The sequence below is a fragment of the Squalius cephalus genome, assembly GCF_949319135.1.
Source record: "Squalius cephalus genome assembly, chromosome: 2".
NCBI classification, from domain to species: Eukaryota; Metazoa; Chordata; class Actinopteri; order Cypriniformes; family Leuciscidae; genus Squalius; species Squalius cephalus.
In genome coordinates, this window is record NC_137123.1 from 23179485 (window position 1) to 23198273 (window position 18789).

At 39.2% G+C, this 18789-nt stretch overlaps 1 protein-coding gene across 1 annotated transcript in view; it reads right to left on the reverse strand.

The window, feature by feature from the left end:
* LOC307149246 (uncharacterized protein) overlaps positions 1–17738 on the reverse strand; it is a gene marked incomplete at its 3' end in the record, with an annotated part of 35123 nt that extends 17385 nt beyond the window's left edge. Inside the window, exons 1-7 of the mRNA XM_079855460.1 lie at positions 17728–17738; positions 6405–6464; positions 6238–6285; positions 6013–6071; positions 5877–5932; positions 5501–5553; positions 4464–5300 (exon numbers count right to left, since the gene is read on the reverse strand). Coding sequence (XP_079711586.1) covers positions 4464–5300; positions 5501–5553; positions 5877–5932; positions 6013–6071; positions 6238–6285; positions 6405–6438 — 1087 coding nt within the window. The 5' untranslated portion in view covers positions 6439–6464; positions 17728–17738. The remainder of the gene's footprint in view (positions 1–4463; positions 5301–5500; positions 5554–5876; positions 5933–6012; positions 6072–6237; positions 6286–6404; positions 6465–17727) is intronic.
* Positions 17739–18789: the final 1051 nt, after the last annotated feature.

An 18789-nucleotide genomic window follows, 5' to 3' on the forward strand; every position in this document is an offset into this window, starting at 1 on the left:
TGTTCACTCTGTACATGCTACCCTTTGGATATATCATTAGGAAGCATGGCATTAGTTTTCACTGTTAGCTCTATATTTCTTCACGCCCAGACGAAACTTACCAATTCAAAAAATTAACGGAATGCATAGCTGATATAAAAAATTGGATGACTAGTAATTTCCTACTACTTAACTCTGAAAAAACAGAGATTCTAATTATTGGACAAAAAACTTCCTCACGTAATAACCTAGAATACTGTCTAACACTTGATGGCTGCTCTGTCAAGTCCTCGTCGTCGGTTAGGAACCTGGGTGTGCTCTTTGATACCAATCTTTCATTTGAAAGTCACGTGTCTAGTATCTGTAAAACCGCATTTTTCCATCTTAAAAATATATCTTTTTTACGCCATATACTCTCATTGACAAATGCGGAACAATTAGCTCATGCGTTCATGACCTCAAGGCTAGATTATTGTAATGCTCTATTGGGTGGTTGCCCTGCACGCTTAATAAACAAACTACAGCTAGTTCAAAACGCAGCAGCTCGAGTTCTTGCCATAACCAGGAAGTATGACCATATTAGTCCGATCAAAACCAGATTAAAGACACATCTCTTTGACCTAGCATTCACATAATACATTATAGACTTCTATAATTCAATGTTAGGCTGCATAGATTAGATCAGCCGGAACCGGGAACACTTCCCATAAAACTCGTTACATCATAAGAAGAATGGCATCTACGCTAATTTTAGTGTCTTTGTTTATCCCGAGGTTTTCCCGCAGCCTGCCGGATCCAGGCCGTATCCAGATCTGACAAAGGACCTTCGCCTGGACTCAATGACAACGCATTGCTGAAGTGCCAACTAGTCTCTCCCTATGGAGGATCCCTTTACCACTCTACAGATAAAGTGTTTTCGGGAAATTCGTTTCGCGTACCTACCCCGAAGTGACAAAATAAAATAAAATTCTGTATCAAAATTTATAAGGAAAGACCAGTACTTTGTTTAGGCTTGGTTTGTAGGGAATTACAAACCTGCGCACAACTATGTGACACTGTCACACATGACACATGTTTTAACCACTCTATGTATTATAATGATTTTATGTATATTAGAGTTTTAATAGGTTTACATGTTGTCTTAGTCATTTTAGTCCATTTTATTCCTCTTATCTGTTTTATGTGTGTATGTCTTTAAATGATTATGGGGCTGCCTGTCATGTGAGCAATCACATGACAGGAAACAGGAAATAGCCAGCATAAAGGAAGCAGCATAGCGGGTCTCTGTCAAGAGGACCAAAGCTGGATTGAGGAGTTGATTTAAGGACTTACCATTCCAGCAAACCACATCACTTTCATTGGATTATCACTACAGTTGGATTGTATATACACCGGTGGACACTTACACATTGGGACTTACAGCACGCAAGGACTCTTAATGACTCTTTTATGGTATGGAACCAATGGACTATGCTTTTAACAGCCTAAGGCTTCTTTGTATTATGTTGTTTTAAGTTCCTGGTAGAAATTGTAAATACACTTCATTTATTCACTTTATTTCTGTTGTCGTATCATCTTTTAAAACACTTCAAAACCTCTCACAGTTTAATCTGACCCCAATTTTATTCTTGTAATGCTACCGATTAGGCCGATTGTTACATATATTCAAACGCACATAACTATAGAACCAATTCTTAATGCGCATGTGAACGCCATCAGCGTTTCTCACAGGATTGCGTTTAAAGTCCCCATGAAATCAAAATTGACCCTATTTACTTTGTTAGCGCATATTACTAGTCTTGTGGTGAACAATTAATCCGTGCAAGTAAATATAAAAAAAAATTATAATAATTTACCATGGTAATCTTTAATCAAAATCTGAAAAGTTACTTCCGGTCTGGAATGGCGTCTTTTTCTGATGACGTAGGTTTGACGGCTTGGTTTGAAAATGCTTAACCACTCCCCTCCAACCGTTAGTCTGCTGTGAGCGAGATATTGAGAGGAGGAGCGCTAAGTAAAACCCTGCCCTCTGTTCAATATTCCGTTTCACTTGGAAATACGTCATAACACTGGAGAAAAGTCGTTTGCAACTTCCGGTTCACGGGGACTTTAAAGTCTGTGTCGAGAGAATGGTGTCATCTTAGCGGCCCCTAATTTAATAACAAATGATCTTTGCGACGGAAGCGAATCAATCAAAAATAACTTTAGCTGAAAAATAACTTTATTAAAGAACCGCTATAAAGCCAAAACAATCTCTGTTACCATAAATTATACGTTTATCTCTGTAAAGCTGCTTTGAAACAATCAACATTGTTAAAAGCGCTATATAAATGAGGATGACTTGACTTGACTTGACTTGACTTGAATAGTGACACCTACTGGAGAAAATGAATAACATAAGACGTACTGGTCATGTGATTTGACACAACACCGGAAAAGAAAAAACAGAGAAACACGAGGTGTCGCACACAAATTAAGAGGTGTAAAATTAAGAAGAGTGTTTGATCAGAAAATGTCTCCTAATGTCTCCTGAATCCTGATTGGAAAACACACGGTATGTTTGCATATGTCTTGGTTATCGTTTATTTATAATTTAAGGTAGGCCTACTGTGTGTATTGATTTCAGTTTAATAAGCTATATATCGAACAACGTCATGGCAAAATCACTTCATCACAAATTTGATTGTAATTTGTTTATTTTCAGTTTTTTCGCGGTGTCCATTTGATGTTTGTGATTTTGATTGTCCTGATTCTTGAGAGGAAGACATTAAATAAGGAAGACATCGAAGGCATCAGTTGAAGCGTGGTTTTTCTGGTTTGGAGAAAACATTCAGGAGCCGTTATACCAGGGTTCCTCAAACTCGGTCCTGGAGGGCCACTGTCCTGCAGAGTTTAGCTCCAACACTGATCAAACACGAGCAAGCTAATCAGTGTCTTCAGGATCACTAGAAACTCACAGCTAGGTGTGTTTGATCAGGGTTGGAGCTAAACTGTGCAGGACAGTGGCCCTCCAGGAATGAGTTTGAGGAACCCTGCGTTATAGCATGCGCGTAGATTGTTAAAATAGGGCCCCAGGTTTCAGTTGGTCAGTCTATTTGAGGGTGCTTTCACATCTGCAGTTCGGTTCATTTGGTCTGGACCAAGGGTGAATAACGATAGCCTACTTTGTAGCATTTTTCAGGCGTTTTGGTTCCTTTTCACACCACACTGATCACTCTGGTCCGAATCAGTTTATGAGTCCATAAAACGAACCAAAATGCAGTCACGGGACAACATCCACATCACTCATTGGCCAGATGTGTCTTGAACGCATTTCCATAACTGCACTTTGGTCAGAATTAACGTGCTGGAAAATTCCAACAGAACTCCCGGAAGTAAACAAAGAGGTGGAAAAAACGGCAGAGACGACTGGAGAGATGACTTTGTGGGCTGATTGTATCCTTGGTCATATTTTATTATATAGTTTGTCTACACCACTTTAGACAAACAATAATATTTGAGAATGAAGCGAGGATGCGGCTCGAAAATAATGTCAGGCTCCGCACCTCCTCACAACTCCAAGTTTGTCCGTGAGCTGCCATGCTTAAAGTGCAAACTGTCAACAAACTTTTCTCCTCATCCCATAATGCACAGCGCAGCTGACTACGGCAACTGGTTCAATCCAAAAATGCGCAGTCCTTTGGCAGTTGGTTCTGTTCGATGTCGGATCACATTCTCACCACAAACGAACCGCTCCAGAGTTCGTTTCAAAGCGTACCGAGACGAGTACGATTGTCGCATTCACACCTGCCCAAACGAACCGCACCAATGGGGAAAACGAACTCTAGTGCGATTCAACCGAACTAAATGAGGCAGGTGTGAAAGCACCCTCAGTTGCCTCAAAATAGCAACGCACCAACAATGCGCCTGAACACACTAGTTTTCAGACCAGCACGCCCATGGGTGCACAAATGGGCGCAAATGCATTTGCTATTTAAACAAGGCGCAGGACGTGAAAATGATAACTGCGTCAGGCTGAAACTAGCAAAAAACACTTGCGTCGCACCTGGTGCCTCATTGTGCCGGGTGTATGATAGGGCCCTTAACCTGTTTAGTCTGATTCAAAAACATTTATTCATTGCTACAGAAAAAAAAAAAAAATTCAAATAAATGCTGCTCTTTTGAAATTTCTATTCATAAGAGAATACTGAAAAAATAAGAAAAGTTGAAAAGAAATGTTTCTCGAGCAATGATTTCTTAAAATGATTTCAGAAGGATCACACTGAAGACTGGAGTAATGTTGCTGAAAATTCAGCTTTGCCATCACAGGAATACATTTTAAAATATATTACAATAAAAAAAGGTTACTTTAAATCGTAATAGTATTTCACAATATTACTGCTTTGCTGTATTTTTGATCAAATAAATGCAGACATGGAGACCATAGAGACTTCTTACAAAAACTTTTGCACAGAAGTGTATAGTCATAACATATTTAGTCAAACCTGTTTTAGGTATTATAGTTGTTGTTGCTGCCCTTGTTGTTCCAGGTGCCGTTGTAGACCATAAAGTTGAAGTGGAATCTGGTGCTGCAGTTCTCAATGTTCTTTCAGCACTTGTACCTACTGCAATTGTAGTTTTTAAGCTTTCAGAACTAACTCCTGTTCCTGATGTGGCTGGCAGATTTGCAGATGAAATGGCAGTTCCTGTTACTTCTGGAGCATTTGATCCATCCATTACAGTTGTTGTGTGGATACTGGTTGTAGTACCCACTGATGCTGAAATTTCCTCTGGTGTCCCGACTATATTTCTTGTGTTTATGTTGTTTGTTAGCTGTATTGAAGTAGTTGCTGGTGTGGTTGATGGAGTGATTGTTTCTGGAAATACAGACACCGTTGATTTGGTGGCTGTTAGTTGCCTTGAGGTGTCTAATGGTACATCGTTTGCAGTGGCAGTTTTTTGTTCCACTGATGTTGTGGAATTTGTGATGGTTGTTGGCTGTCTTGGGTTGGCAGTTGGTACGATTGTTGTCGTTGGATTGGTTTCTTTTGTTAGTGTTGAAATGTGTGACTCTGTTGTTTCTGATATTTGTCTTGAGGTTGTCGTCTGTTTGCTTGTATGTGCTTGAATGCTAGTTGTTAGTGGCCCTGTTGAAATTGTAGATTTTGTTTTGGTTGTTGATGGCCCTAAAGTGGTTGTTTCTGCAGTTGTTGGGAAAGATGAAGTGTGCAACATACTTGTAGCTGGTAATGACTCAGAGTTGAATGACTGTGTTGTATATGAGAGTGTTGGTGTTGTGGCCAAGGTGATTGCAGGGGATGTGGGGTTTGGTTTTTTAATGGCTGCAAAAAATGAAAAATGAAATGAAATGAATATTACATAAAGATGCTGATGAAAAGAACACATTGACATACCTGGTTACAAGTACAGAGAACTTTCTTTGTATGAATTTAGAAAATAATAGAGAATTTTTAGAGATAGGGTTTAATTACAACATTAATTGAATTAATTAAATTACAACATTTTGGAATTGATTCCTTACCTATTTCTAAAACAGGGTACCAGTATTGTCTGGAAATAACAAGTGGTCCTTTCCTGACAGATTAAATTATTAGCATATATTATTGTGCATGACAAAAACACATTTTGTTCAAAAGAAATGCACCGAGTCTAGGCAAACAATGTTAACTGTAAAATTCAAATCAGTCACTATATCCCCCCCTGATTATCAGTTGTTCTGTATTACCATTCAAGACTAAACCAGATACTTTTTCCTACTCCTGTATCCTGACTTTATGAGATCTCAGGGCTAAAACAACAGATCAGCTCTGTTTTGCTATGATCAAGACCACAGAGCTTCTCAAGATGATTTTGGAAAATGATATGTTACATGTTAGATTAGGTATTTTCTCACTTACCTAAAAATTTTAATATCTGTACGATTGGCCACAGGCCAATTTTCCAATGCTCTGTTCTATAGAAATAAAGACACATGCTGCCGTTTAAAATGTGTTAAATGAATATTGAAAAACTGTGACTGTGCCATGACCTTACATTCAATTGGTTCCTGTTGATAACTCTTTGGTCTGATGAGGCCGTATGATGTGAAACTGCTGATGATGTGAGAGAAAAAAAAGATTACTTACTCTTTATGCATCATGCCAAACTTTTTTCTTTTCAAATTCAAAAGCATTCAACAACAACAACAATATTGTTGTTGTCGTTTATTTACTGGTGTTATTTCCCCACTGTAGACAAGGACCGATAATTTGTTTTTACCTGAATCAGACAAATTTTTTTGATTTTCACACGTTGGCCCCAACAATCCTGATGGAAGAGATATATTTAGCTTTAGTTTGACCATTTTTGCAGTGTTTCTGAATGTAAACACATGTTCGAAAGTGCTATATGTTGCACAAACATTAAAAGCTTGAGTAGATATTTACCTATAATAATCAATAGAACCACTAAGGGGGACATTGTCCTTTTTACGTCACCCCGTGTTCCTGCAAATACATTAAAAGTTATTGTACAAACTCATCAACAAAACAAGGCAATGTTTTTAGCAAGGGGACTTTGGCACACTGGATATACTACAGTATTATTACATTAGTCAGAAAGCAAAATATATGCTTATACTGATGTTGGTGACATTACCAGATTTCTTTACTTTTTCCAGACTTTGAGTTCAGTTGTTTCAAGTGTTAAGTGTTAAGAACATAGGTGGAGTTTAGGGGGACCAGACCAGAGCCAACGATTTTGTCTGAGCTATGAATAAAAAAAAAAAATTAAACAAAAATTAAACTCTGCCTATAGTTAAGAATAAACTGAACATTTCAGCCTGTACACTTTTTAAATATCAGAATGTGTCACTTTGTCTGTCTGTATGAAAAAATAATAAAACCAGTTCTGTTTCACACATACCCCTTTTGCAGTGGGTATGCGGTGCATATCTTTTTCAGGTTATGTGACTTGCATGTTTTTAAGAATTAAAGTCAGTTCTATTTATCACCTGGTATAAGAACATTTGCCAATCATTTTCAGCTTTTATACTTCATTTCAATTTTAACTTATTAGTTACATTGAATTGTAAGACTGAAAATACTGGTTGAGGCCTGCATGAGGCAAAAGGCCCTGATGGCTAATTAACATTCGACCTCTCCCACACGGCCTGACTTCCTCTCACAAACTACTAAGAACAACTCATACAAGAACATGGTTTAATGTGAATGTTTATCATTGACTGTTATGTTTTTGGTGTCATTTGAAATGTCTCAAAGTGAGTGGTACAAATCTCATATCCAGATAGATCAAATAAAAGGAGATAAGGTTTATAGAAGTTTAGAGAAAACTGGTCCAGATAATGCCACCCCCCTTTTGTTGAATAAGAAGCCATTTTGAGGGTGGCCTCCCCCATCCCCCATGTTACCTGGTCAAGGGGATAAAGGAAGGTGTGCTCCGGGTCTCTGGTCTCTTTTTTGCGGGACACGAATGGAATAGGTGGTCTGTCTCTCTGTCTCTGTCTCTGTCTCTGTCTCTCTCTCTCTCTCTCTCTCTCTCTCTCTCTCTCTCTCTCTCTCTCTCTCTCTCTCTCTCTCTCTCTCTCTCTCTCTCTCTCTCTCTCTCGTACAAGCTGGGTAAGATTCTTTGGTATAACCATGTTCTAGATATTTGAATTAATTGTGGAATTGATCTCTGATATCTGAAATATTAAATTGTTACATGTGATTATTCTAACTGATTTTGACATTGTTCATTTAATGGTTAAAAGGAATAGTCAAACATTCGCTCACTTTTAGTGAGGCACAGATATTATTAAAACCTTTCATTTATGGAGTCAGATGAATTAACGAGAGAATACATGATTAATGTATTGCATTTAACCAACCAATACTTTGCATGAGAAAAGGACAGTAACACGTGATACCTTCCCCGTGTATTGGCGAACCGGCAATTGGACCAATATAGCGGGCCTTACAAAATGGTGACCTCGAGACGTGATCTCAAAACAGATCAAAACAGTTTCATGAGAAACGTCCTTTCCAGCAAGTATTGGGATTTTAAAATCAACAAGAGGTTTGAACATCTTCTCTTTCTTCCACGGTTGTGGTAAGTAAACTTTTTCTGCCCTTTATAGAAGTGTTGAAGAAATGTTTGCATTGATTACGGGTCGGAATTAAAGCCCTGTGTTTAGAAACGTTATGCGGAAGCCAGATGAAGAATGATTCGATTTTAAAGATCTCCTTGTTTTGCCTAAGCAACAAGAAACGAAACCTAAAGTGAGAATAACACCTTCCAAATAATTAATAACTCGATGAAGAGCTGAAAAAGTAAAGCCTAAAAGTTTTAAAATCAACCGCATGTTTTCCGGCCATTGTTGTATTGGCTTTGTTAAAACACTAGCAACACGTGATGAGAATGAGCAAACAACAGAAAGAAAAATCTAAGTTTGTAAACGATCGGAAAACACGTGATTTTATAAATAAAAAGGCAGATCGATGCATTGTTTAGGAAAAGAAAATTTTGGGAAAACAGGATGATATGATTTACAGGCTAAAAACACTCAAGGCTGATGCTAAATGCTATTCTCAATGCTAAGCCATGCTGTGCCCAAGGCTAATGCTAAATGCTATTGTCCATGTTGCTTTCAAAACGCTCAAGGCTAACTTTAATGCTAAATGCTAAAGCCATGCTGTGCCCAAAACGCTTAACCCTTGTTTTGTGTCACTGGCTGACTGGGAGGGAAAGTCTCCATTTGCATGAATTGTATGAAACAGAGATTAGAAGTATCAGAATAATCTAAGTAGTCCCATTATTGTGAAATCATGTGTACTGATCATGTCCTGTTTACATTATGGGCTGAAAAGGTTGAGCCTACACTGTACAAACTCAATAGAAAAGGTCTTAACATGGATGCTATTGACAATGAAATTTTCACTTGGTGGAGAACAGTGGGCAGTAAGCAGAAGAAATCAAAACATGGTGAAATAATTGAGGCTTTAAACTTCATAAGCTATAAACGGCTAAATGAGTTAACAAAATTTCTATCTTCGCTTATGGATGCTAAATGTGAAGAAGTGCATTCTAAAAATGCAGAGGCACAAAAGTCTGAGGAAAAGATTCAAGATCTTCAAACACAGCTAGATAAATTACTAGCTGAGCAGTTAGCCCTGACTGAAAAGTGTAAAAATCACAAAGACACCATTGCAGATCTCAAGGCTAAGCTAAATGCTAAAAGCAAGTCTCCCAAAAAGCTTAACAGCGATTGGGCTAAAAATGTACACTTCTTTGATGAGGCAGCCTGCTCTAATAATCTTGTATCTTTTCAGGCAGATGAAGCATGTGATAAAGTTATGAAAAGAGTGCCTGTTTCTGCCCTTAAGGTGATACGGCACCCAAACGGCACAGAGTCAACCATTCAGCGTCCTTTAACAGTAACTGAATGTAGCTTGTTTAAAGCAGAGATCGGACCATTCCCTTTGAAAGGGCTTTTCGAACCATGGTGGAGACGCATTGTTAGTCTAAAACAGGGTTCACCAATCTCGGTCCTGGAGGGCCGGTGTCCTGCAGAGTTTAGCTCCAACCCCAATTAAACACACCCGAACCAGCTAATCAAGGTCTCACTAGGCATACTAGAAACTTTCAAACAGGTGTGTTAGAGCTGGTTGGAGCTAAACTCTGCAGGACAGCGGCCCTCCAGGACCGAGATTGGTGAACCCTGGTCTAAAACATGCATTTCAGCTCGAACCAAAAGATATTTGGCAAATTGTTATCAGCTCAATTCCAGATGTTCTGATCTATAAGATACCACAGGTTTTGATGACGGGCACCATTGTGCAGTCAATGCATCAAAATGAGCCTGAGAGCGAAATCTTGAATAGACTAAAACAATGCCTTCGCGAGCTGCGTGGTTGTCCTGTTGGATGGGAATTGATCTTCAATCGGAAACAGAGTACTGAAGAATCGTTTGAGACATATGCAGAAAATATGTTGGAACTTTTTGAGGAGTATTCTGGAATTGAAGGTGTTAACCACAACAATGTAATTCTCCTTGAATTCCTGCTTACAAATGCAGGGCCACGTGTACAGCAATCACTCATGTGTGGTGCTTCTCCAGCACAAAATACATTTGAAGGTATTGTTAGCTGGGCAACCAGAATTGAGTCACGGAAACAAATGCATGGTGAGGTAGCTGTGTTAGAATGTTATGAAAATCCTTCATCTGCAGGAGAATTCAGAAAGCCACACTGTGGCAAACTGAACAGATTCTGTAATTCCTGTCAAAAAACAGGCCATACAGAGGAAAAGTGTTGGTCACTGGGCAGAGGCAGACCTCCACCCTACTTAATAAAACGCAGACAATCACAATCTAATGACAAAAACCAGCACTCAGCAAGTAACCAAAGCTCAAATGCATCTAAAACTCTTACTGACCTAACAACTTTGGACGCTCAAGGCCTTCAGCTATTAGCGTCATTTGCTAGTCGGGTAGCAGCCCAATAGCAAATAGCTTAATAGTTTAACATCTAAATTCATTGAACCTGTCTGCATTTTCAAAATTGAAATTGTGCTTAACACATCGTGCACATAGAACACAATTTGGTTGTTTGTGTTTTACTTCTCTGTAAACACAAAAACATTTAATGTTTTTGTTTGAAAACATTACAACTAAAAGTTGTCACATAGGCTAATTTAAAGTTTATTCTTGAAATATAGGATTGCTTTACTGTAAGTGCATTTGAAACACTTAAGCAAAGGTGATATAGATGTTGTATTCTATTGCTTTGCTGTGGGTGTATTTGGAACACTTAGGTAAAGGTTGTAGATGTTGTATTCTAGGCCATGTGTCCTGTGTAAACTGAATTAAACGCGTGTGTCTGTGCTGAATTTGGTGGCTATAATGTGATTCACAATGAATTTGAAAATCAGAAACAGCGAACGCATCTCATTAATCCTGAAACGAAAACCTTTTCATATTCAACGTTCCAGAGACGCATCAGAGAACGTAACAACTCTGAATTTTGAACAAAAATCATAAATTCTTACGTTTGAATTTATTCTGAATTACTCTGAGATTTGTTTTTCCCAAATAAGATTAACGGATTCGTATATTACCACAAGATTGCGTCAGAGATTAGCCACGGCTAATAACTGATATCAGGAAGTGTGCGGGTGACTTGGATGAGAGGATGAGTTAGTCCGACTAGGATCAGCGAGATGCTGGTTGATCAACCTAGCTTGGACGCTTCCGATGACTTCTGTTCTAATTTAATAATTTTGGAAAACGATTGAATTAAGTTCCTGAAGGGCATCCAAGGGGGCTATTGAATATATCTTTGATTGTTGCGCGTGGGAATTACGGCAAAATCCTAGATATTTAGCCAACTGCCTCAGCTTCTGATCTTCAGGGCTGACCACTTGTGCCAGAGACCTGGGTAAGGAACTCGAAGCGATATAGTTTCCTAAACTGAACGGGTAAAATATAAATTAAAAAGAGTAAATAGAAGAATCAAACGTTATAATGGCCAAATTAAAAAAGACTAAATGAGAAGAAAAGGTATTTGAAACCTAGAAAAGAAAAAAGAGAAACAGTGAATGTAGAATATAATTATATTATAACTTGAATTATAATAAACATTATATTACACTCGCAGAGCAGGATAATAATTGGAGAAGTGTGACTTCCGTCATTAAAACTGAATTTCTGAAACAGAATTTCATTTGTGTGCTACCCAGCGCCAAAAAAAAGGGGAGGGGTATGCCTTTATTTTTCACCGTTAGAAAACACGGCTAGAATTGTGGCACAGGTAATAGCAAACCAAATTGTGCAACAACTAAAATGTAATCTAATCAGAGAAGTAAATTTACGAGGAGGGTGTGAAATGCTAAACAGCAGTCAGAAGTACCACAGTTTTTGGCTGTAATGAGAGAAAGCAATGAGCATTGCACATGCAGCGGACTGAAGGCTGAACTGAAAGAGCAGCTTCAGGTGTCACAACACACTGAAACAACAGCAACAATTCAGATGTGGTCAATGAAACTCGGTTTCATGTGACATCTGGAATTAAAATTGCAACTGACATGATAATGGAACAAGTAAAAGAATTCCACACGTCTGAATTTAATGCTTTTGAAATATTGGAATTATCTGTGGTTCGCTCTCCTCTGTTTTCTGTCTCAGGCTTACTTCTGCAAATTCCTCGGAAGACAGATGCCAGGAGGGGCAGGAGCCCACCTGGAGCAAATCCAGGACAGCGGAATTGTTAGAACATAACCTGAGACTTGGGAGATGGGTGAAAAGACAATATAAAAGGCCTTTTCACACGTCACACTATTACATTACTGCATAAATATGGCCTCCCAGTTTAGAACTGGATCGAAATTTGCAACACAGTTATTATAGATTAGATTCCACCCATCTCCTAGACATGAACACTGAACACACCCCTCCATCACTATACCCTCACAGCATCATCACCTGGTGTAGATAGAGTCTATCCAGGCTGAACACTACACATCAGACGAAGATGTGTCATCTTCACACTAACAGATCCAGATAGCTTCACACACACAGGGACAGGGTGGTGAAGATCATGATCTCATGATCATGGTCTAACAGAGACACAGAGAATAGCATACGCTATTCACAACAAACTGCCAACTAATGTAACACACATGAACAACTGAATGGCTACAGTCACAAATCAAGACAAATTCTAAGGCAGACCTGCCATTAAATTTCAAACTCTATCATTGTTGGTGGGAGTTGGAAGATCAGAGGACCCCTGATTGCTCAACTTACCACTAATAACAGAAACATCATAAAAAATGAATAAATCTGAAGTGTGACCGCTTCAATCAATTACAAAATTTACAATTCAACTCTATCATCGACTGTGACTTAGCCAGATCAATACACACACACTCTCTCTCTCTCACACACACACACACACACACACACACACAGAGAGAGACAAAAACACACTCTGACATTCTAAAAAACACTCTCACACACAGACAAAAACACACTCTGACATTCTAAAAAACACTCTCACACAAACACACAAAACCATTGATTGGTTTACACCGACATCTTGCTGCATTTCTGAAACTTATTTTGATTTCTGCTTATTTGTATTTTGTCCATTTTACTTGCAACGATGTATTTGGACATCAATCCTATCCAAATCCAAATCTCTATGTTTGGTTACACCAAAATTTTGCTGACACTCTTCATGAAATGCTGTTTTAACCCAGCACTGCTTGTTTTGTTAGAATGCCATTTATTGAAATGTTTCTTGAAACAGGGTAAGAGCTTGTAAGATCTTCCTTTGTCCTTCCTTGACCATCTATATGAGTATTATTGGCGTGGTAATTAAAAATCAGGTAATTAATGAGACCAAATGTACCACTCACATTTGCTGACATGAACAAGGTATTTTACATTGAACATGACATGATTTTGCTTTATTGCAATGTGTTCCTATGCATTTCCTTACGACTTTAAGTTCATATGTGCAAACGATTGTAACAAACGTCTTACTGTGACCCCGTAAGTGTTCATCAGAATGTGACCCACGGGATCAAGGAGGGAAATCTGTAAGACTGAAAATACTGGTTGAGGCCTGCATGAGGCAAAAGGCCCTGATGGCTAATTAACATTCGACCTCCCCCACATGGCCTGACTTGCTCTCACAAACTACTAAGAACAACTCATACAAGAACATGGTTTAATGTGAATGTTTATCATTGACTGTTATGTTTTTGGTGTCATTTGAAATGTCTCAAAGTGAGTGGTACAAATCTCATATCCAGATAGATAAAATAAAAGGAGATAAGGTTTATAGAAGTTTAGAGAAAACTGGTCCAGATAATGCCACCCCCCTTTTGTTGAATAAGAAGCCATTTTGAGGGTGGCCTCCCCCATCCCCCATGTTACCTGGTCAAGGGGATAAAGGAAGGTGTGCTCCGGGTCTCTGGTCTCTTTTTTGCGGGACATGAATGGAATAGGTGGTCTGTCTTTCTCTTTCTCTTTCTCTTTCTCTTTCTCTGATACAAGCTGGGTAAGATTCTTTGGTGTAACCAATGTATAACCATGTTCTAGATATTTGAATTGATTGTGGAATTGATCTCTGATATCTGAAATATTAAATTGTTACATGTGATTATTCTAACTGATTTTGACATTGTTCATTTAATGGTTAAAAGGAATAGTCAAACATTCGCTCACTTTTAGTGAGGCACAGATATTATTAAAACCTTTCATTTATGGAGTCAGATGAATTAACGAGAGAATACATGATTAATGTATTGGATTTAACCAACCAATACTTTGCATGAGAAAAGGACAGTAACACGTGATACCTTCCCCGTGTATTGGCGAACCGGCAATTGGACCAATATAGCGGGCCTTACAAAATGATCAAATCTGCTCGTATATGCTTTGTATAAATGGCGCGAAGCCCCAACACCTTATGCGGCAGGTGTGGCCACCCGATGGTCAGAGCCACTATTCCATGAAATGATGGTGTGTGTACAGTTTGTCGAGGGATCTTTTTGTTGTTGTTGTGCTCACAAATTCAAGTGGGCCACTCCCGGAGTCCTGAAACATCCAGATGGTGAAACCCCATTAAGTCCCTGAATTCTTGACTTGCCATAGTGTTTTTTGTTTGTTTGTTTGTTTTTTTAAGGGGGGTTCAATTAAAATGTACTTATTATAATTGCTGTTTCATCTTATTTAAAAAAAAATTTTTTTCAACATAGCCTAAATCAATTATCTTGAGGCCCCTTGGATGTTTGCTGTCCCTGTTTGAGAACTGCTGCTCTAAAATAATGTTGCAGGAAATTCAATCTCAAAAAAACAATGCAACATCATGTAACAAATCCTTACAGAGTTCTTAGTATAAAATAGTTATATTAAAAAAAAAAGAGAATTAGTACTGTGAATATTGATTGAGGTTATAATATTGTTTTATAATATTGGATTTATTGGATTATGTTGTGTGCTACACACCTGCTAGCTACATAACGAGACAGGTGATAATCACAAGAAACCATAGAAATAAATAAGATCTGTGTTCGAAATCGCCCCCTATAACTTCATTCATTATTCCCTACATTCCACTAATATAGTTCACTAGAAGGAGGGAATTAAAACGAGTGCTTTCCTGATTTGTTCAAAGCAAAATAATCGACACCGCTGTTTGTTGGAGATGCACAACAGTTCTGCTGTGGCTTTCATTTGAACTATTGTTAACTATTATTGTTTGTTGAACTGTTGTATACAATCACTGTCACATTTGCAATTGGGTGGATATGTGGGATTTTTTTTAGTTTTTTAATATAGCGCCTTTCTACAAACTGAGGGTCGCTTTACAAAATTGCATTCTTGCTCTGTCTGAGTTCAGGACTTTTATGTTGAAGAGTGGTTTTGCCTGGTCTTGTCATGTCTTGTCTCACCTTGTGTCACGCTTGAGCCCTCATGCCGTGTCATGCCACGCCCGGGTCATCAGTCAGGATGGCGGTCATGCCAGAGTCTCCAGCCATTAAGGGTGTTATGCTAGAGTCTTCAGCCATAATGGACGTCATGTCAGGGTTCCCAGTCTTCATTGCTCATGAAGCCTTTAAGGCAATTCCTAGGTGTACAAGACTGGTGTCAAGTCTGGAAAATGCACCGCTTATGTCGGTGCTTGCTGCTGGTATCCCGGCGGTTGTCCCAAGGCAAGGGGTCTCAGAGGTGGTCCCACTGACGACTGCACTCCACGTCACTGCTATAGCCGTTATGTGAGTTGGGCCGCATACTGTTCATCAGCCCAAGAGTCTGCTTCAAAGTCTGCTTCAGATCAAGAGTTTTCTTCAAAGCCTGATTCAGTTCACGAGTCTGCTTCAAAGTCTGATTCATCTCACCAGTCTGTTTCAACCCCTGAGTTTTACATCTGCCATAGTACGACCACAGAGGCCGCTCCTGAGTTTCACGTCTGCCTCAACGTGACCGCAGAGGTCATACCTGAACTTCATGTCTCCCACGACACAACCACAGAAGGTCGTACATGAACTTCTTGAAAACACTTTGCTGATCCTGTCATGTTCACTGAGAACACAATCAAGCTACCTGCATTTTTTGTTGTGGCTCCTATGGCCAATGCTAACCTCTCTGTACCTTCTGTTCCAGTCTCGCCTAACCAAGCCTTACCTGTTCCATTAGGTATGCTATGGTGGTCTTCTGCCCCGCAGTGGAGGACTACGGTTTCATCTGATCTGCTATGGTGATCATCTGCTCCACCCTGGAGGTCGTCTGCCCTACCAATCCAGTTTGAGCTACCCCGACTACTGCTCCTCGGACCAGGTTCACCTCAGCACCATTGGCAAGGATCATCACTACAGCCCAGGTCCACCACTGCACCACGACTCACTGCTCCACATTCCAGGTCCCAGAGTGTTCCTTAGTCCAGGTCCATCACTGCAAAATGGCCCTCTGCTCCACAGCCCAGGTCCTCCAATGCCCCATGGTTCATGTCTGCCTCTGCACCACGGCCCACTATTCCACAGCCTAGACCTGCCATTTCTCCACGGTCCAGGCCTGCCAATGCTCCATTGTTCAAATCTGCCTTTGTTCCACGGCCCTGGTTCACCATGGTTTCATGGCCTGGACTCTCTTTGACCCCAAGGCCCAGGTTCACCATTGCCCCATGTTCCTAGTCTAGTTCCACTGCATAGGCCTGGCCCTCCAGTATGGCCCTCAACACTACCCTCCTGGACTATTCCTTTGTGTGGAGCGTCTGGAATCAGCTCCTTAAGCGGGGGGCTCTGTAACAAACTCAGTACTGTGGTGTCTGAGTTCGGGACTTTTTTATGTTGAAGTATGGTTTTGCCTGGTCTTGTCTCACCTTTTGTTTGCTCTCACTACCTTGTCTGTTTCCATGGTTACACTTGTTTGTTTCCCCGACAATACACGCCCCTCTCCTTATTATCACGTTAGCTCCCCTGTGTATAAATAGGACCATGTTTGAGTGAGCGTTTGTCGGTTACTGTTTGAGTTCCTCAACGTATGTTTGTTGCATTGTCTCGTCATTGTGTTCATGCCTCGTCTGCCTTGGAGTTGTTATTAGTAGGCATGTTATTGCCTTGCCTGGATTCATGTCTTGCCTGTTTGTGGATTATTGTGACTGTGCACTTGTGGAACTGTTCGCAATTTAGATCGTCATATCTCTTTATTTGAGACAACGCTCCAGATGTTACACTCGTATAATATATAATCAACATTAAAAACAAGAACTCACACAGGATATGTTTCTGTATTGAAGAGAGTTTGAGTCTTAAATCGATCTCTATGCTCAGTCTTTGTCTATATTTGTTTGTCATGCTAGTAAGTGCTAAAACCCCACTTTTACAAAAGTACATTGTTGAGAACGGCAGTAATGTAGCGCGATTTGCTAAGGCAGCAATACTCTGCACGCAGCCTATCATATGCACGATACTTATGTGGATGCAGTCTGCTTTGACCGCAAAAGATGTAGTCATTTGATAGGATGTCATGTAATTGACCTTTTACACGTACCCCAGTTTTGGAACTTTTTTACAAATATTTTTAAACCATATATGCAGACAATACACTATAATAATTATTCAATCCATTTAATCTGGCAATTTAGCAGTATATTAAATCCAAATAAATCCTCATAATTGGACTGATTCTACAGTGTCTCAACTCTAAGGTGTCCACAATTAACACATACATATTGTGATAATTTATCAGCCTCCGATCCTTACCTATTATTAGTCCCATGTCCAATTCTCTAGGTTACCATAAAAATAATAAAATCCAGATCATATTTTGAAAAATAAGTGTTACAGACAAAGATTGTCCTCCTTCTTCAGTTCTGAGTGAAGACTAAACCAGTCAGATTGTTTCTTCCAGTTAAAGTGCAAACAATTCATGCTATTATGGGTTGGATTTTTTTTTTTTTTTTTTTTTTTACTCCTATAACAGGTGGAACAGCACATAGCACATTTATTTGAAATGTCAAGCCCATTTCTGAATTCATACACCTTAAACCTGAATTTCAGCTTAGCACTGATTATAGCTCAGCATTCTTGGTTACTGCCTTAGGGACGATAAGCTGATGTCAATCCGTGGCTGACTTTTTTCAATCTTAGTCTGCTTTTGAGGATAGATTTAATATATTGTGTCTTACAAAAAACAATACTGTTTGAAGAAAACTTATGTGGTAGAAATCCCCCTACTCAACTGTGGCCTGACTTAAGTTTACCTCCAGTCGACACACAAGCCTCTACAGCTGACACTTAATAATATTTATACTCTTAACACTGCATCTACAGTCGACATCTGGCTTTGAGTCGGTCGACGTCTCTACCTTTTTGAACACTATCACTTGGGAATATGGCCTTTAGTGTTCCACTAACCTGCTCCACTAAAACACTAGAAGATATCTAGTGTCTAGCCTGCTGCGCAGCAATAATCAAACAGACTTACTTATAACAGACTTATATTAGAAATGCACTTACTTTTAATGCTGCCAAATTATTTATGGATGCCATGATTGTCACATCTAACATATTGTCTGACAAGCTGGGGACAAACTAACAGTTTATCACTAAAGCCATTAGTAATTCTTTATAAAAAACTCTCAAAGTTTTGGACCAGAAGCCTAACAGTTCATTGTATTATTCTTAATAACCATAAACTGCTAAGCTGGGAATCAAATACAAAAACATCTGTCAGGTCTACAAAATTTTGCATAATACCTCTCCTGCTCCTTTTAATTCATTCATAATCCAACGTAATAATAGCAGTCAGATCACCAGAAGCAG